General features: G+C 43.6%; 3 protein-coding genes across 4 annotated transcripts in view; 2 read left to right on the top strand and 1 right to left on the bottom strand.

The window, feature by feature from the left end:
• slc24a5 (solute carrier family 24 member 5) overlaps positions 1 to 3,865 on the top strand; it is a 7,109-nt gene extending 3,244 nt beyond the window's left edge. Inside the window, exons 3-6 of the mRNA XM_037979907.1 lie at positions 166 to 481; positions 640 to 846; positions 3,081 to 3,182; positions 3,276 to 3,865. Of these exons, the coding sequence (XP_037835835.1) occupies positions 166 to 481; positions 640 to 846; positions 3,081 to 3,182; positions 3,276 to 3,598 (948 nt within the window). The 3' untranslated portion in view covers positions 3,599 to 3,865. The remainder of the gene's footprint in view (positions 1 to 165; positions 482 to 639; positions 847 to 3,080; positions 3,183 to 3,275) is intronic.
• Positions 3,866 to 4,588: 723 nt separating this feature from the next.
• myef2 (myelin expression factor 2) lies at positions 4,589 to 11,493 on the bottom strand. Of its 2 annotated transcripts, XM_017404254.3 has the most exons (17): positions 11,285 to 11,493; positions 9,821 to 10,023; positions 9,083 to 9,135; positions 8,238 to 8,245; positions 8,056 to 8,149; positions 7,448 to 7,639; positions 7,219 to 7,372; positions 6,918 to 6,967; positions 6,778 to 6,838; positions 6,284 to 6,385; positions 6,146 to 6,190; positions 5,971 to 6,066; positions 5,803 to 5,898; positions 5,658 to 5,717; positions 5,195 to 5,358; positions 5,067 to 5,118; positions 4,589 to 4,966 (listed from the first exon to the last, which is right to left on the bottom strand). In XM_017404254.3, exons 1-17 carry the CDS (start codon positions 11,389 to 11,391, stop codon positions 4,803 to 4,805), a joined length of 1,701 nt encoding a protein of 566 aa, XP_017259743.1. In that variant the 5' UTR covers positions 11,392 to 11,493; the 3' UTR covers positions 4,589 to 4,802. The 2 variants fall into 2 exon arrangements, with proteins under 2 accessions (XP_017259743.1, XP_017259742.1); XM_017404253.3 differs by having other exon boundaries at positions 5,803 to 6,066.
• Positions 11,494 to 14,226: 2,733 nt separating this feature from the next.
• Positions 14,227 to 17,609, top strand: ctxn2 (cortexin 2). The gene is made up of 2 exons (XM_017404255.3): positions 14,227 to 14,812; positions 15,909 to 17,609. The coding sequence occupies exons 1-2, from the start codon at positions 14,807 to 14,809 to the stop codon at positions 16,221 to 16,223; spliced, it is 321 nt and encodes a 106-aa protein (XP_017259744.1). The 5' UTR covers positions 14,227 to 14,806; the 3' UTR covers positions 16,224 to 17,609.
• The last annotated feature ends 6 nt before the right edge of the window (positions 17,610 to 17,615 follow it).

The raw sequence follows: 17,615 nt of genomic DNA, 5'->3' as shown, positions 1-17,615 counted from the left end.
AGTATTTCACATAAATACCTGCAGTATTTCAGGTAAAAGAGAAACGGGCCAGTTCTGTGGTCAGATGAGTCCGTTTCAGAGGAAGGACGGGATCTGACCCGGCTGCAGGGTCTTTGAATTCATTTGTTTGGCTCCTAATGCTAAGGTTAGGTCTGTTGAGGTTAAAATGATTCTGTTGGTTCTGGTTCTGGTGTCAGGTACGAGGCCGCCTCTCTGCTGCTCGTCTACGCCGTCTACATCGTGGTTCTGTGCTTTGACCTCCGCATCAGCGAGTTTGTCCTGAGGAAGCTGAGCCCCTGCTGCACCTGTCTGGGCTCCGGTTCTGGAGAGAAGCTTGAGACGCAGCCTCTGATTGGCTGGAACGATGACACCAGCCTGAGGGTCCGGGGCCGGTCCAGAACCGACAGCGGGATCTTCCAGGATGACTCGGGTTACTCCCACCTGTCCCTCAGCCTGCACGGGCTCAATGAGCTGTCTGAAGGTAGAGCCGGAGGTCTCCGTTATCTGCAGCTCAGGACAGATACTTTTAGCTTTTAGCTCCTGTTCTGCTAAGTTTAGCTTTTAGCTCTGGGTTTGCTTGTTTTACCTTTACCAGTTCAGCTGCAGCTCCTCATCTTGTCTCCATCTTCACCCCAGCAGAGCAGAAAAGTGTGTTTTCGGTGCCGGAGAGCGACCTGAAACGGATCCTGTGGGTCCTGTCTCTGCCCGTCATCGCTCTGCTCTTCATCACCGTCCCGGACTGCAGGAGACGCTTCTGGAGGCAGTGGTTCATGGTGACCTTCATCATGTCCGCCGTCTGGATCTCAGCCTTCACCTACGTGCTGGTCTGGATGGTCACCATAGTTGGTGAGGAGCTCATTGTGTTCAAATATCTTCTCCCACTTCCATTTTAACTCAGATCTATCGTCATTAATCTTTCACAGCATGTGATGGTTTTTAAATGAAGTTAACAGCAAACAAGATGCTTCAAAACTAAAACTGTCAACTTTTTGATTCTTTTGTCTTCTGAACATTTTTATTGGGTCTAAAATGAAACATTTTGGACTAAGATGCTGAAACGATTTTCAGTGATAACTCTAAACTCGCCGTATTTGTTCCACTTCCCTTCAACCTCAGGTCCTCTACAGAGGCCTGGGATCTTCAGGGTTCTGTTCAGGATCTCAGCTCTTCTGGACAGAGATCCCTGAGGTGGTTCCTGGGATCTGTTGGATCTGTTGGATCCCAGGAACCACTGTGTCTGGTTGGTTGTCAGTCTGGATCTCCTCCACCTTAGGTGGAGTCTCCCTCTGTGACTGTGGGACTCCAGTCCAGACTCGTACAGATGTTCCTGTACTCTGTTCCAGCTGTTTGGTTATGATGTTCCATGTTTCTTTACCTGCCTGCATCTTCCATCCTGCTGTGATGTGCTGGACTGTCTCAGGGACATCAGCCTCCATCTTGGGTCCTGCCTGGTATGATGGACCCTGGCCTCCATGATTAGTGTCTCTGTCTGTCCTTCAGTCCAGCTCTTTCTAGCTGCTGGTTGGTTTGTTGATTTCAGCCACTTCCTCAATCTGCCGGTGGTTCATGTTGTTCAGGGGCTTGTCCTTCCATGATGGTTCCTCTTCCTCCTCTTCCACATTATGTTTCTGCTGCCTGAGACGTTCTCGGAGCAGATCATCATTCAGGGCTTTCGTCCTGATGTTCACGCGTCCTCTGCCTCCTGTCTCAGCGTGATGGATTGTTGTGAAATCAATCAGTTGTTTCTGTCTCCTCCTTTGGTCCAGTGAGTTATCTGACGACTGGAACGACTCAACATGTTTTAACTTTTAAGGATTTAAACTCATCAGAACTCTCTAACTCTAACTGAAAGATCTGGGGACATTCTGCACATTTTCCTGGTCTCCATGGTTCTGATGCAGGTGTGAATAAATCAGCCCCATCCTCTGCAAATCTTTGTGGATCACAAGTATTTGAGACTTGTGAGAAAATATTTGCAGAGCAGAGTCACATGTTGGTCTGCTGGCTGATTCCTGACATTCCATTGTTGAAATGAGGGAGGGGGGGTCATTACACTGTAGCTCCAGGAGTCTCTGCAGGATTACAGCAGGAAACCCAGTCATGTGAGGACCGGCTGCACATACATGACTCGACGAGGCTCAGAGAACAATCTGCACCTCTGTCTACAATGGAGACGTAAAGCAGAACTGGATGCTTGAAGGACAAAGTTCTCATGTGACAGTCGGAGGTCTTCTGAAGCATCATGAGATTATCCTGAAGAGTGGAGTTATATTAAAGTTCAATCAGGAGCTAAAGGAGTTTGTGGATTTTTATTGGTTTTAAATGAATGAGTCCTGATTTCCACTGCCTGTCTAAAAACAAAGACTTGGTTATAAATGAGCTCCAAATAATGATATAATAATATAATATATATAATATAATAATGACAAAAGAGTTTCCCTTCGACAGGAACACTGGAGGTCTGCAGGTTTGTTTAAACATTCGCTCTCGTTCTTCTACGCTTTTACAACATTTACAATAAATACTGGCAGATGAACGAATGCATGGAGAAAAACAGCCGAGGACTCATAAAAAGCCAAGAGAAGAGACAGTTCACACATAAATACAGACAAATATAAACTCTGAGGTTTATTCTGAGTAAACGAGCAGCTGCAACATTTTAAGGTTCCTTTAACAAACAGGAAACATTCAGAGCTTTTAACTCTTTAAAATAACTGATCCATGGCCCCAGGTCCTGTGTGTTTCTCCTTTCTTATTTATTGAACGGTGACCTGTAGATGCTCCACGAGCCAAAGAGCAGGTTTCTGATCCGAGCTCGGAGGAATCATCTCAGATGGTTCAGACTGATTAGATGCCTCCTGGGCTCAACCCCAGGGCAGAACCAGAACTCTCAAGACGGATCATGGATCCTCCAGGAGGAGCTGGAGAGAACTGGACCCGTTAACTTCAGAACCCCCACAACCACAGCAGATCTACATTCATAAAACACTGAACGAGGGAATAACTGTGACGAAGTCCTCCTCCAGACAGAGGTCATGTTTCTCAGCCTGAAGCTGCTGTTTGTGGTTCTGTTTGCTCAGGTGAGACTCTCGGCATCCCGGACACGGTGATGGGCCTCACCCTGCTCGCCGCCGGGACCAGCATACCCGACACAGTGGCCAGCGTGATGGTGGCCAGAGAAGGTAGGAGGGTCGCAGCTGAGCTGACACAAATCTAACAGAAAACAAAGCAGCTCGGCCTAAAACTCACCTGAAGAAATGTGGTGTGTCTGCCAGGGAAAGCTGACATGGCCATGGCCAACATCGTGGGCTCCAACGTGTTCGACATGCTGTGCCTGGGCCTGCCCTGGTTCATCAGGACGGCCTTCGTGGACACCAGCAGCCCGGTCCAGGTCAACAGCACCGGGCTGCTCTTCATTTCTGCCACGCTGCTCGTCTCGGTGGTCTTCCTGTTTGTGGCCGTGCACGTCAACAGCTGGAAGCTGGACTGGAAGTTAGGACTCGTTTGTTTAGTTTGTTACATCCTGTTTGCCACTCTGTCCATCCTGTACGAGCTGGGGATCATCGGAAACAATCCCATAAGACTGTGTGGCGACTGAAACGCCCCCATCTCTTTAAACCACCAACTCAAAAGATGTAAAACGAAGGTTGGATCCAAACACCAAACAGGTCCTTCTTCAGACCTACGACTCTCTGAACCACAGGGGGCCGCTCTCCTGCATGTTTTAGACGTGTTCCTGCTTTAAATTAATAACTTGTGGACGTGCTCCTGGAGAACTGGATGATTGGTGAGGAGTTAATTAAACCATTTGAATCAGGTGTGCTGCAGCAGAAAAACAGTGGCCCTCGAGCCCTGGAGTCTGATCGCCATCTTTAAATACCCAGTTCATTCAGGAGACGGGTTACATCAATCCAACATTAAAAACAAACATGATAAAACACACATCCAGGTGATAATTAAGTCTCCTCTGCCTTCAGAACTGCTGGAAACAGATTTCTGACGGGACACACGATGAGACGCTCGTCCCAAAGGTTCTGACTGGACTGAGATCCGGGGACATTTGTGGACTAAAGACCTTTAAGATGTTTGCATCTAATCTTCTTTGTATTTAGTGTTAAAAGATGGTGACAGTATTTAAAGTTGTTGGTCTGAAGAAGAGCTGGGACCCAAAACATCCTGTGATAAATTTATACGACGTAAAGATCCACTCTTCTTCAGATTTACTCGTTCCTGTGGACTGTAGGTGTTTGTGTTTCCATTTCTTTGTTAATAAGGATTAAAAACTAAACCAAAGTCATGGCAGCCGGTATAAAAACCGTCTGCTCGTCTCCAACAGATGATCTCATTCCTCTGAATAAATGTTCTGATCCAAACGTTCCTGAGGAGCTGGAACGTTTCTCAGAAATCAGCTGTTTTAGTTTTAACTGGATGTGAAATAAAGATTTATGAGCAGGAAGAGGCAGAAAGCATGAAAGATCCGTGTCCGTATAAAAACAACAATAATTGTTGTTTTTGTGTTATTTGCCTTCTGCTCAAAGCTCCATCATCCATCCCTCCTACACAAACACTTGTCTTAAAAAGCTTAACAAGCAGTTTAAAAATTAAAAAGTTTATTTTTTCAAATACACTGCCTGACAAATTATAAAGGGGTTCATAAACCAAAGATAAAATAGTAAAGTAGTGCATAAAAACCACAACAGAAGAGAACATTTAAGGATATGAATTCTTGTGTTTTTAAAACAAAACAAAAATGGTTGGAAGGGCCCGAATGTGAGAGTGTTTTCCTGGAACTACAACAAACTTTAAGCGTTACGATCGATGCGGACGTCCACCTCTCGCCCGTTGATCTTTGTTCCGTTCATCATCCTGCAGGCCTTCTCGGCGCTCTCAGGACAATCGAATCGCACCGTCCCACAGCCCTTCGACTTGCCGTTCTCCATTTTGATTTCTGCAAACATGACCTGACCTGCAGGAAACGAGGAGGAGGAGCGTCGACTTCATCATTCAGGGCTTGATTAAAATAAAGCCGACCTGGAGAAAGGCCAGGAGCTTGAGCTGAATCTTACCGCAGTGACCGAACTTCTCCTTCAGCTTCTGCCATGTCAGGTCGTAAGACAGCTGCAAGACCAATAAATCTATTAATAAAGACGGTAATAATCCAACATCCCAGCAGCTTTTAGAGACCCAAACTTACATTTCTCACAAATATCTGACAGCCTCCTTTGGACCCGGAGCCTCCGCCCATGTGGCCTCCACCCCCATAGCCTCCAAATCCACGGTTCATGTCCATTCCTGACATGCCTAAACGGTCGAAGCTGGAGCCCATCCTGTCCATGGACATGTTGCCCATTCCTCCACCTGCAACACAAACAGCTTTCTTTAATGAGTCTGCTGGAACAGGAAGGCCTCCAGCAGCTGCAGCAGCTGCAAACTGGGATTTAAGGACAGAAAACATCTATTAATGTCGTTCTACACAAACTAAAAAGCTTCAGATTAACCTGACAGCTCCTACAGCTGTTCTCTGAAGGAGCAGAAGTTTGTCTCCCAGTAAAACCAACACTTCTGATCAGCCTGCTGCTGGTTTCCTACAAACTGATGGTTGTGTCTAACGTTTACATTTATATGAACATTTCGACCGTCTGTAGTCGTTCCTGTACCTAAACCAGAGCCCATGGGTCCCATGGCACCACTGCCCATTCCTCCTCCAAAACCACCACCTGCAGGACGGGGCAGAGAGAAGTCAGGAAGCTTCAGACTCTTCTTCTGCTGGATTCTAAAGTCTGAGCTCGAAGCGTCACCTACCCATTCCTCCAAAAGAATCTCCAAACCCTCGACTCATTGACATGTCTCCGTGGCCAAAGTCCCGGTCCATGCCCCCCATCCCTGACCGATACATATCTGAACACCACAGAGATAACTTCAGACTGAAGCTCCACGGCAGCCTCCAACAGTCAGAGTAAAAACACTCACCTCCCATTCTGCCGACCGGGGCTATGTCTCTGCCTCCGAAGCCCCCCATGCTGCCCATGCTGTCCATGCCTCCGAAGCCCCCCCCACCACTCATTCCTGGGAAAACAGCACCAAGTTTGATCATGGCCGTCTTATTATTGGTCTTTAACAAGAGAAAAAGACACAAAGCACGCACCTCCTCCAAGTCTGTTCATCCCTCCGTAACCAGAAGAATCCATCCCTGCAGGAGAAAGTCAGGAGGTCACACCTGAGGTTTTATTTAATCCCCCCCCCCAAAAAAAAAACAAAAAAAAACAGCTGCCATGTGACTGACCTCCAGGGCCCATAGAGCCCATTCCTCCACCTCCACTGAGACGGTTAGCATTGATGGGCTGGCCTCCCGGTCCCAGACCCATACCAATACCCCCCAGACCCCCTAAAGACAGAAAACACTTTAATATTAAACACAAAGGTTGGTCTGTGTATAACTCCCTGTTATAAACACAACGCTAACAGTTAGCGGTTCTATTTTAATCCAATCTAAAGTTAGCATCCATGCTAACTGTTGGCCTGTGATTAATGTTATTGTGAACTCTTTATTAGGTTTAAAAATAAATAAATCAGTTTTTATGTAAAATAAGCAACAATCATCCAAGTTTAAAACAACAAAGATGCATCAATGATGGTTTTAGCCTCTGAGGTGCATTTAATAAAGATTATGTGTTAAAAATGTCTGTTTTCCTCACAGGAAGTTAAAACTCAGCCCGGGTCGTTTTCCTCTCCGGTTTTAGGCTCAAAGCTGATAAAATCTGAAAACTCCTGACTCACGTGGTAACTGAGGCGATTTCTCTACTTGACGGAAATCCTCAGGAGGGAGAGACTTCTCATCCTGCGGAGCAACAAAACAAACTTTATTTATTATTTTTATGTTATTCTCTGCACAACTTCAATATTTAAACGTTACGTACGATTTTAACGTGCATCTGCCGGTCAAAGAGCATCTGTCCGTTGAACATGGCTGAGTCAAGAGTCAAGGAGACGTTCACAAACTGAAACCACCACTGCGTTCAGACCGACCTGTTCTTCTGTACGACTTCAGGTAAAAACATTCAGCTCGTTCAGGACGTCACAGCTACGACCTCAGGGATTTATGACTTTGATACTTTATGGCTGTTGTTACGATAGTTTCAGCTTTTTAATAACTCAGTTTCAGCAGCCAGGCAGTGCTCGGCGCTGACAGAAACCACTTCGGTTCACCTGGAAGGATACAAATAGCCTGAACAGCTTCCAGGGGCTGCTCAAAGGTCACAGTTCCCATCCCGCGACTCTTCCCATCCTTATCCTCCTTCACGTCCGCTCGTTTCACCACTCCCGCCATCCCAAACACCTCCTTTAACTTCTTCCAGCCCACCTTGAAATCCAGCTGCAGAACAAAGCTTTTTATCAAACATTAAACTTTCTGAACCGGACAGACCCGCCGGTGCCTGCCTGTTCTTACATTAGCCACAAACACCGTGTTGCCCAGCCGCCCGGCCTGCAGGGCGTGGATGACCTCCGGTGGTATGTTGGGGTTGTTAGCGATGGAGGGCGGGAGGTTCATCCCACCGGGGCCCATGTCCTGCCCCCGGCCTCCCTGCTGAGCTCCTCCCATGCGCTGCAGCGCACGCCGGGCGTGTTCGCCGTCGGGGTCCTGAAGTAAGAAAAACTCGCAGAAATCACCACAGATGCAGGATTCCTCCGACTCAAACCTTTAACCAAAGCATTTCAGGCCTGAAACTGTCTGAAAGCTTACTTTAATTTAAATGATGAGGTTTATTTTGTTGTTTCTGCTGGTTTTAAAATGCATCATAAGAAAAGAACTTCCTCCTGCTGGAAGAGCTTTTTAAACTCTGATTCATTTTATTTAGATTTGAGAAAATATTTCATGCAAGTTTAATTAGTTTTATAAAACTATCACCTAAAAATGACTGATTTTAACACAAACCTGTTGATGTTTTTAAACCTAAACATAAAAACAAACTCAGTCCTGAGGACCAAGAGCCCCTTGATGGTTCAGTAATCAGAAATAAAACCTGATTCAGTTCCTCAGATCTGGACTCGTCTCACCTCCTTGATGTTGAGGGGTCGTCCATTCAGGTCATGTTTATTCATGGCTGACACGGCCTTCTTCACAAACTCTTCGTCTTTGAACTCCACCACACTGACGAAGATGAGGAGAACAGGAGTCACATCATTCAGCCATAAAAACATGAGAAGAAAAGGTTTCATTCAGAGAAACGGATTCTCACCCACAACCCTGAGCGGAGGACATCAGGTGATCCAGGCGGGACGCAAAAGGTAAACAAAATACATTTAATATCGAGATAAAACAACTATAAAACTCATGTATTAATACGCTTCTATGTTCAAAAGTACAACCCAGATATCCACCCACCGGCCGGAGCCAGGAGGTTTTTATTTGGTCTTAAAAAACAAGATAATAAAAGTTATTAGTTACCTTCAATATTATGATTTAAGGTACACTGAGAGTTAGCTTTAAAAAATAAACAGAATAAATCATGCTCAAAAGTTTAATGAAGTACATTCTACTCAGATTCTTAAACATTAGAAGATGCTGAGCTGAACCACAGTTAGTGGTCAAACAATAAAATGTTATCAGCTTAATAAACTGACATTTAAACTAAGAAAAGGCATTTGTAAAGTTGAATATAAAACATTAATAAAACAGTTTTGCTCCACTGAAGAGAAAGCTGTGGCATTTAAAGTAATTGGAAAATATAAGTATATATTTTGAGACATGAGGGTCAACCAATCAGATAAATCACACAACCCACATTTCCATTTGGAAAATGTCCAAACAAACAAACATTTAGACCAATTGAGAGGACAACAACAAAAGCAAAAAATAAAAAGTACTCTTAGGAGTTCTTTAGGCTACGTTTCCAAAAAATCAACAGGACATCTCCGTTTCAAATGAATGTCAATAATGATCCATCTATCAGGCTCTAAACCCAACCTACAGTATCTCCAGCTCAGTAGAGCCAATAGATCAGAGCCTAAAAGATCACATGATTAATGAGAGCCTGCTGAGGGCTTTTAAAACCTCGTGCAGCAAGTTGGCCACATCACTTACCCTTGACTTTCCTTCTGCATCCTTAAAGAGCTCCACGTATGTAACCTCACCAACTACATGAGACATACAAAGGAAAAATACCAAAAGAACAAAAGGGATTTGAGTCACCAAGTCTTCAAGTCGCCGCTGGCCTTGGCAATGCCGCTACAGATGGAGATGTCCCATTAACGCTCAACAGTCAGCCCAGACCAACATCCCACCAGACAACACCATGCCTTGCTGGGCAGAGACTGAGACACCCAAAGGCCAAGGCCAGAGAGAAACACAGCTATATAACCTGGGAAATTCAAAAGACTTCGACATGTTAACAGATTCCATTCATGGCAGTAGATTCAGAGCCCAAAGGCTTCTTCAGACCCCCCTCGGGAAGAAAGTAAAACATTAAAACATTGAAAGTCATAATCACCTTGCAGCAGATGCAACAAAAACATTCAACAATCAAATTCTACAACTAGTTTGAGGTTACGTTTTGGAGCTGCCAGTGCAATAAAACAAGTGACAACTTCTTCCTTTTCTCTCATACATATCAGCCCAAACTGAATGGGTGTCCATCCAAAAGAAATTTGACTTAAAAACCAATAACCTAAAATCATACAAGGTTGTTTCCTTAGCATCTGCTCTTAATGCTACCAGGACATGAAAAATCTAAAACTCTCCATCTGGTAAACAGAAGGTCGAGAACTTCTAATCAAATGAGAAGAGACAAAAAGACATCATCCCCGTCACTGGAGACATTACCTTTCTCACGCATCAGATCTTTGATTGCCTGCCACTTCATGTCATAAGGAATATTACTGATAAACACTCGGTTCCTGTGACCGCTCTTCTTTTCTCCACCATGTTTGTCTTTGTAGGGATGGAAGCGAGTTCCTCTCTTGCTGACGGAGGACTTCTCCTTGGCGTCGTGCTTTTCTTGGGTGTCCTTGCTGTCCTCGTTGTCCCTACGAAAGGAGAAGGAGCACAGGTCAGAGGACTCTACTCAAACCCCACTGTGCACGTTAGTAAATGTGAGTAAAACTGCTGTTTCTTTGTGTTTCATCTTTCTCTTCTGACGTGAAGGACCAAAGCAGCTTTTAGTGAAGCAGACAAATATTCTTTAAACATCAACAACAAATTCATCCAGCTCAGCCAAACCAGACCAACCGAGTCCCAGAGAACGATTCCTGCTGTGGATTCTGACCACTCAACTCCAGCCGTCCATCATGAACACGAACGTGACATTATTCCCTGTTTTTAATGATTTATTAGAACCGTTCTGTGTTTTACAACACAGAACCACATTATGGATTTATTGGCTGGTCAGACGAGCCAAGGACTGAGACAAGAAGGACGTTTGGACGAGCCAAGATGAGGCTATCAGACCTGAGAACACTGAACCAGCTGTCAGGCATGGTGGTGACAGCATCATGCTGTGGTACAAAGTGAGGAGGACTACCTCCAAACTCTTCAACATTTTCATCTCAAACCAGGAATGCCAGGTTTGGTTATTAATGTACTAAACAATGTGAAGAGTTTAGAACTTTACCTAATAATTGCGACAAAGAAATTAAAAATAGTGCTTTATGGTCACGCAGAATTCTCTGTAACATAAAGAAGTTAAATGCAATAAATAAAAATGAATGAAACCCTTTAATAAGAGGCACATTTATCCGGATTGAAAGGAAATCAGAAACATTATTTCAGCATACATTTTAACTTTTATTCCTACTGCTCATAACTTCTTGTAATCTAAAGCATGACATGTTTTAAACTTTATATCTCATTATTATCACAGGCTCATTGTCCAGCAGCTAACTGAAACACCTCATTTGGGCTCAAAATATTCAAAATACTGTCGCTACCACCGATGTCTTAGGTTCAGACTGTTTAATTTACTAAATCGACTTTAGTTTAAGTTTTAAACTGAAGGTAACTTTTGGATTTCACAAGGTTTTCATTTAAAAACATTACGAGTTCTCGCTAGCATTAGCTAACGCGGTTAGCATAGCGCTCTCAGTGCGTGATTATAACTGATATTTTGACAAAACCGTAACATTTAAAAATGTATTTTAGCAATTTTGATAATGTCATATATTCTACAAACCTAACATCCACCGCGTTTTTGTTAATATTAAATTTCTATAGCCGTTATAAGCTCCTCGGCTAACAAAAGGAGTCCATGTTAGCTAAGCTAGTTAGCAGTTAGCAGGTCGTTATTCTCACGTTTTCACGCCGTTCGGGGTTTCCTGAGAAGTCTCGTCGGTTTCGGACAGAACGGAAGCTGCAGTTTCCTCCTGTTTTAGCTCCTCTTCGGGATTAACATCTGCCATGTTGAGATTAATCCGCCTCTTTCTCTCCGGACACAAAGATGCTCCTACGCAGTAAAAATGTGCAGGCTTTGTTCTTCTTCTTTGGTGGATTTTCACGGCAGCCGACGAACCGCCTGAGAGGCTCTCCACCGCCACCTGCTGGCCAGAAGAGTGCGCTGCAGGTGGACAGAAAAACACAGAAAGAAGAAATTATTTTTTCTTTAAGTGTCACAAAAATAACACAAGTTGGAGTCTTAACGAGATGCTGTGTTTTCAAACCGACATCTACAAATAAAATATTTATCATATCGTATGCAAATTGGAGAGGATCCAGCAGCAGATCAATTATCCTGATGATGTCGTTTTTAAATTATTTTCTTCATAAACCAAATGAATGGATGAATAGATCTAAGTGTTGCAGCTTTTAACCACAACCTGACTTTAGATATTGATGTGCCAGTAATGTTGGTGGTAAGAAGTTCAGATATGTCTGTTTTAAACTGGAAACTTTGTTTGACTGATTTTAGAAAACGTTTCTGACTCATTTAGACTCGTATCCTGAGATTCACCAAAAGTTTAGGGTTTACAGACGTCTTGTTGATAAATCCCATCATTCTGCCTGTTTTTAATTTCAGACAGTAATTCGTGCAGCAGCACCAGTAATGCTTCCAGGCAGAATAAACGCCCCGTCTTATTGATTTTATCTCGGTGCCAACCCAATTCTTCATTCCTGAAACTATCGATCGAAGCACTTTTTCCTCCACTGGAAAAATTGTTTTAATTTCTTTAAAGCTTTTACAGAAATCTGCTCAACAAGTCTGAGAGACTCACGAAACCGAAGAAACAGATTTTTCAGCCCATGATAAAAAAGTTATTTGTTGATAGTCAGGCACAATAAAAACCAAGTTAAAACTTCTGTAAATGTTAAAATGATAAAATGTCAACTCAGCTTTGCTTAAAGACCTGTTATTGATAATATTTGACTTGGTATTTAAAATATTCCTCTGTCTGATGGTTAACTCAACAACAGCTGCAGCAAACTTCCAGATTTTCTGTAAATGATTCTGTTCACTGACAATAAAGGCGAGTTTGACCTTTAACCTCTTTGAACAGTGAAACTTTAGGAAGAATTTCTTTATGAATGAAAAATATGAGCAAAAAAACTAATTATTTATTTCCTGAAAGTTTCAGAAAATCAGAACTTTGCTTAAAAATCTTAACTGACTCTGAGCTTCTGAGAGAAAGAAAATCACCTTGTAAAAGAAAAACAGGAAATTTAAAGAAATTAAATGTGTTTTTCTTCTGTTTTCTTTAAATCTCTACATAGAGCTTCTACCAAACAGAAATGATCTAAATCTGTTGGCATTTTTAACAAAAAATCTAGACCCAATAATTAAACTATAAAACATTTTAAAAACTTGTTTTAGATCTTTAAAAAGTACAAATATTGAACTTTTAAAAACAATAGACATCATTTTTCATGCTGCAAACAACAACTCTTCTAGTTTTATTATTTTATTATTTAAAGTTAATTATAAAGTTATTTATTTTATGTCTTAAAGTTAGATTAAAGTGAAATATAGACCCGTTTCAGTTCTGGGAGCCAAATTATGGAAGTTAAAAGCTAATAAATCAGTATTCAGGTTTAAATTTTACTCAGATTATAAGTAAAGTGTTTGGGATCAGTGAAACCGATGAGTTTTTTAATTTATTTTGTATGAAATGTGTTTTAAAAAGCTTCAGCTTACTAAATAAATAAAGATCATGATTATTATCCTAAATTAAATTTGCAGTTTTTCTTATGTTTTTTTCTTATATCTAAGCTTTTCAGAGTAAAAGTGGATTTAATGAAGCTGTCAGCTGAGGGGACATTAATAACGGCTCCACTTCAGTTAATGTGATAAAAGTCTTAAAAAAGTCTCTTATCTGCTTCCGTCAGAGTTTAATGACGCTCTTTACCTGTGCGTTCTGTAAGAACAGGTGTTTTATAGTTTCCAGTATCAGTTTTGCTCCTGACCTGTAGTCTGGTTCAGATAAAAGTCCGTTTTTATCCGTATGTCCTGAACACGTATGATATTAAAGTAGGTTTATGCAACAGGTTTATATCTCAACAGTTCTTCTCTCCGAGCCAAAAAAACTCTGATAACTGAACTTTGCCTGGAATGAAAGCCTGTGTGGCTGTTCTGTCCGTCAACAGGAACGATAACGGAGCATAAATGCTAAAATAGTTCTTTGAACCTGTGGTCGTCGCAGCAATAACAGACTAATAAATTTTATTATAAAAACACTGTTTATAACCAGACCCATTAAACTAGGAAATCCATAAACACATCTCACTGCATTAAAACCAGGTTCTGGTTCTGGTTCTGCTCAGGAACACTTCCACAGATCAGGTTCTGGTTCTGGTTCTGCTCTGGAACACTTCCACAGATCAGGTTCTGGTTCTGGTTCTGCTCAGGAACTCTGTCTGTAAACACAGTTCACCGCGCCGTCCACAGATGCTGCTTAAAGCTCTATCAGGCAGAGAAGAAGCCAGATGTGAACAGATGTGTCTCCTCTGGACCAAAGAGGAGAACTGTTCTGAGGTCAGCCTGCCTCTCTGATGGTATGAGGGTGCATTAGTCCAGGTTCCAGGACCGTTGAACAGACAGAATGGGACAACCTCAGGTCCAGATGTTGACAGACTGATGGGAGAAGAAGAGGAAACATCTGGAGCTGGATTCTTCACACCGTGTTTCGTTCTGAATCAAATCTGGGTCTTTGAGATGAACAAATTATTGCATTCTGTTTTAAATTTTACCCAACATTTCTCAGACCTGAGGTTGTATATTTTGTTGTCTTTTGAAGGACATCTGAGCATCTCGCTCAAGGCTGCAGATGTGCAGATGTTTCTGACCTGCTGAAATAAAACCTCTTCTTCTGTTCGCTCTTTTCTCCTTCAGTCTGTTCAGGGCAGGCTCCATCTACAAGCCTTTAAGCAGAATGGCTGATTTAATTCGTCCAATTACAGACACATCATCAGACGGAGCTCAGGAGGCGGAGATGATGCTGCGCTGCGGTCGGTGTGGAGAAACCCTGATTGCCTGCCAGGACAGAATGATGCTGCTGCATCCATCCTGGTGCTGCTGCTGTGAACGAGTGAATGAGTGAGGAGCAGAGCAGCTGAGTGAGACTAACAAGTGGTTGCCATGGAGCAGCAGCGGTAGCAGCCGGCAGCAGCAGTCGGCAGCGAGCGTGCTTCCACAGGGAGAGATAGAGAAACAGAATGATAATGAGCAGGAGGCAGAGAGTAAAGCAGCACCAGGACAGGAGCTGCATCTCTCTGAAGATCAGCTGTTCGCAGCCATGGATGGATTCACGGACACATGTCTGACAGCTCCCAGGAGGAGGAGTTGGCAGCAAACGGCAGCAACAGGTCTGTAAGGATGGCTCGATAATGATGGTGAGACACCTGATTTTCCTTCCTCAGACCTCCTGAATTTGTCAATGCAGTCTTTCTGTCTCCCCCTCCCTCCCCCCGTCTCCCTCAGCAGACTTGTGCAGTGTCCTCCCCATCGTTCCACTTCCTTTCCCCTCGTCTCTCATTGTTTCTGTTGACATGGATCCTCCCTCCTCCCCTGAGCTGAGCCACCTGTGGCGGGCGTGTGATTACGTGCGGTCAGTTCCCGTCCCTCTCTTACTGCCTAATGGAATTACTCTGTCTGCTCACATGCAACAGGTAGACATCTTGGACTGCATCCTCCCCAGACATTTGGGTTTATTCACGCCTGCTTCCTGTTGCACAGCTGGCTGTGCGCTCGCCGTGAGTCAAACCTGACTTTAAGGAGCAATGATCCTTGGTTTACAGAAAGTCTGTATCTCTGTTCCTGTTTGCAGTTTTCTCCAGACATCTGTCTCTTATCAGGAACCTGGAGCTGAGGGGTGGGGGGGTCGGATTAGATCCATCCTTCAGTTTGTTTCTCTGCTTTCAGGCCATTACTTCCAGGAGTGAAAAGAAAAGAAAAAAGTTATTTTGTTCTGAATTAAAACAAAAACAAAGAAAGAACAGAAAGTTCTAAATCCATTTAATTTTCACAGATTTGTGTAAATGCTGAGTCAGCATTTCAAGCCTTCTGCTACTTTTAGCAAACATTTTGCTGATTGTTGTTAGACTGGAGCTTCTTTTAGCTTTTAGCTGTTTGGCTCCTTTTAGCTTGTGTTCTGCTTCTTTAAACTTAAATAACTCACTCTCGGCTCCATTTTCACAGAAACTTTCAATGTTTAATATTTTTGACTAGAAACTTCAAACCTGTCCTGGGTTTTAAAATACAAACATTCAGCTAATTACCAGCAGGAAGCAGAAATCAGTCCTTTAATAAACTCAGATTCAGCACATTGATGCTGCCCTCAGAAGGTAAAAGTATCGATCCATCCCAGATTTTTTCCACTCCACTTCCTGTTTCACTCAGTTCCTCCGCTCTGACTGGGATCTGACAGGTAAACAGATCTTCAAGGGGTAAAACAGCTGTAATTAGAGGCTACATGTCCCCTCTGTCCAGGTACCATGCAGGCTTTTAGACGCCCGACCCCATCAGACCAGAGATGAGGCACCTGGATGTGGGTTCACCATGAGCAGCGTCCACTTCAACCACTCCCTCGCTGCCATGAACGGGAACGACATGATGGCGCACTCTCTGACCCTGGAGCAGAAGACAGCGTTTGCCTTTGTGGGGATGCTGCTGGTGTTCCTGGGGCTGCTGATCGTCCGCTGTTTCAGGATCCTGCTGGACCCGTACAGCAGCATGCCCTCCTCCAACTGGGCCGACGGCATCGAGGGGCTGGAGAAAGGGACGTTCGAGTACGCCCTCACCTAACGCCGGGACACAAGGACATCCGAACGTCTCTCTGTGATGCAACAAGCTAAACAGTAAATGTGAGGAAGAGAGTCCTGTGTCCCTCTCTCTGCCCTTCTGCGAGGAGCTCATCGATTCACTCCCTTTAACCCAAACCTACATGAGGTGGAGCTCTGGGACAACTCAGGGACAAGATTCATTCTGCGAACTTAGAGGACAGACTGGTCAAACCTTTGCACAGCAGAAATGTTCAGCACAAGAATGTAAATGGGTGGAAACAGGGTATCTTTGTTTGGTTCGTGGTGACCTGAAGGTCTGACTGGGCTGCAGCTGCTGAGAGAAAACTAAATTCTGACATTTGTCAGTGAGAATCTGAGGTAAAAGCTTGGAAAAAGGCCATTTATACTGGAAATGAAGTGGAGTTGCCTTGTTTTTTTCAGCTGTTAGGGTTTGTTGTGTCCTGGATGACTGAAACTCTACAAATTAAACATATCACTGAGACAGTTTCTGCATCTGCATGTTCGAGGCTGAAGCCTCAGATGTTTTCTGTCAGAATACAGCTCCAGAGCTTGGAGACGCCTGTGGCAAAATTTGGGTTTGAGATGAATTTGAAACAGGTTTGAGACCCCCACAACAAAACTGAGAAGGGTTTGAGAGGAGTTTGAGAGGAGTTTGAGACAAGTTTGAGATGCCCACAACAAGATTTAACAGGTTTGAGACTGGATCAAGATACTTGCAACAAAACTGAGATAGGTTCAAGATGAGTTTGAGATATTTGTGATTTAATGAGGATAAAGAGAAAATCTGTCTCACATACTGAGGAGGAAACAGGGAACCCTGAGAAGATGCTGAGACGTTTTGGAGACTTCCTCAGTCACAGCCAAGACAGACACTTTTTCTGGTGTTTTGTTTGGCAACTGACCAACCTGTGATTTACTCTGACTGTTTCTAAATGATCTCAGAGATTATGCTGCTGCTGTTTTCAGTGACCGTCCCATGAATGTAGGAGGGACACGACGGTTTGTCCTTTCCCTCTCTGGTTATGTCCCCTGCTGAGACAAACACAACCAACCTTCAAGGACAATAAAGTTTAAAAACAAAGAAAGTCCTTTCAGCCTTAGCACTGTCGCTCCGGATCACTGGGAGCCTCGTTTCCTGTGTTCAAAGGTCAAAGGTCAGAGGGAAAACAGAATGGGACTCCTGAACATCCTCGGCCATTTTCAGCATTTCCTCCTGCTTTTGTTCTTCCAGCCAGCGGAGAACAGAACAGCGGTTCTGAAACACAGCAGACCGGTTCTGATCCGATCTTCCTCTTTAGTGCTGTGAATCTGCCTTACTGTGACCTTCAATGGGTTTCTGTGCCTTCATCTAGAAACATCAGAGCTCCTGCGTGTGTGTGTGTGTGTGTGTGTG

This window comes from Kryptolebias marmoratus, linkage group LG15, assembly GCF_001649575.2.
Source record: "Kryptolebias marmoratus isolate JLee-2015 linkage group LG15, ASM164957v2, whole genome shotgun sequence".
In the NCBI taxonomy this organism is placed as follows: domain Eukaryota; kingdom Metazoa; phylum Chordata; class Actinopteri; order Cyprinodontiformes; family Rivulidae; genus Kryptolebias; species Kryptolebias marmoratus.
This window is presented reverse-complemented; position numbering and strand designations above follow the sequence as displayed.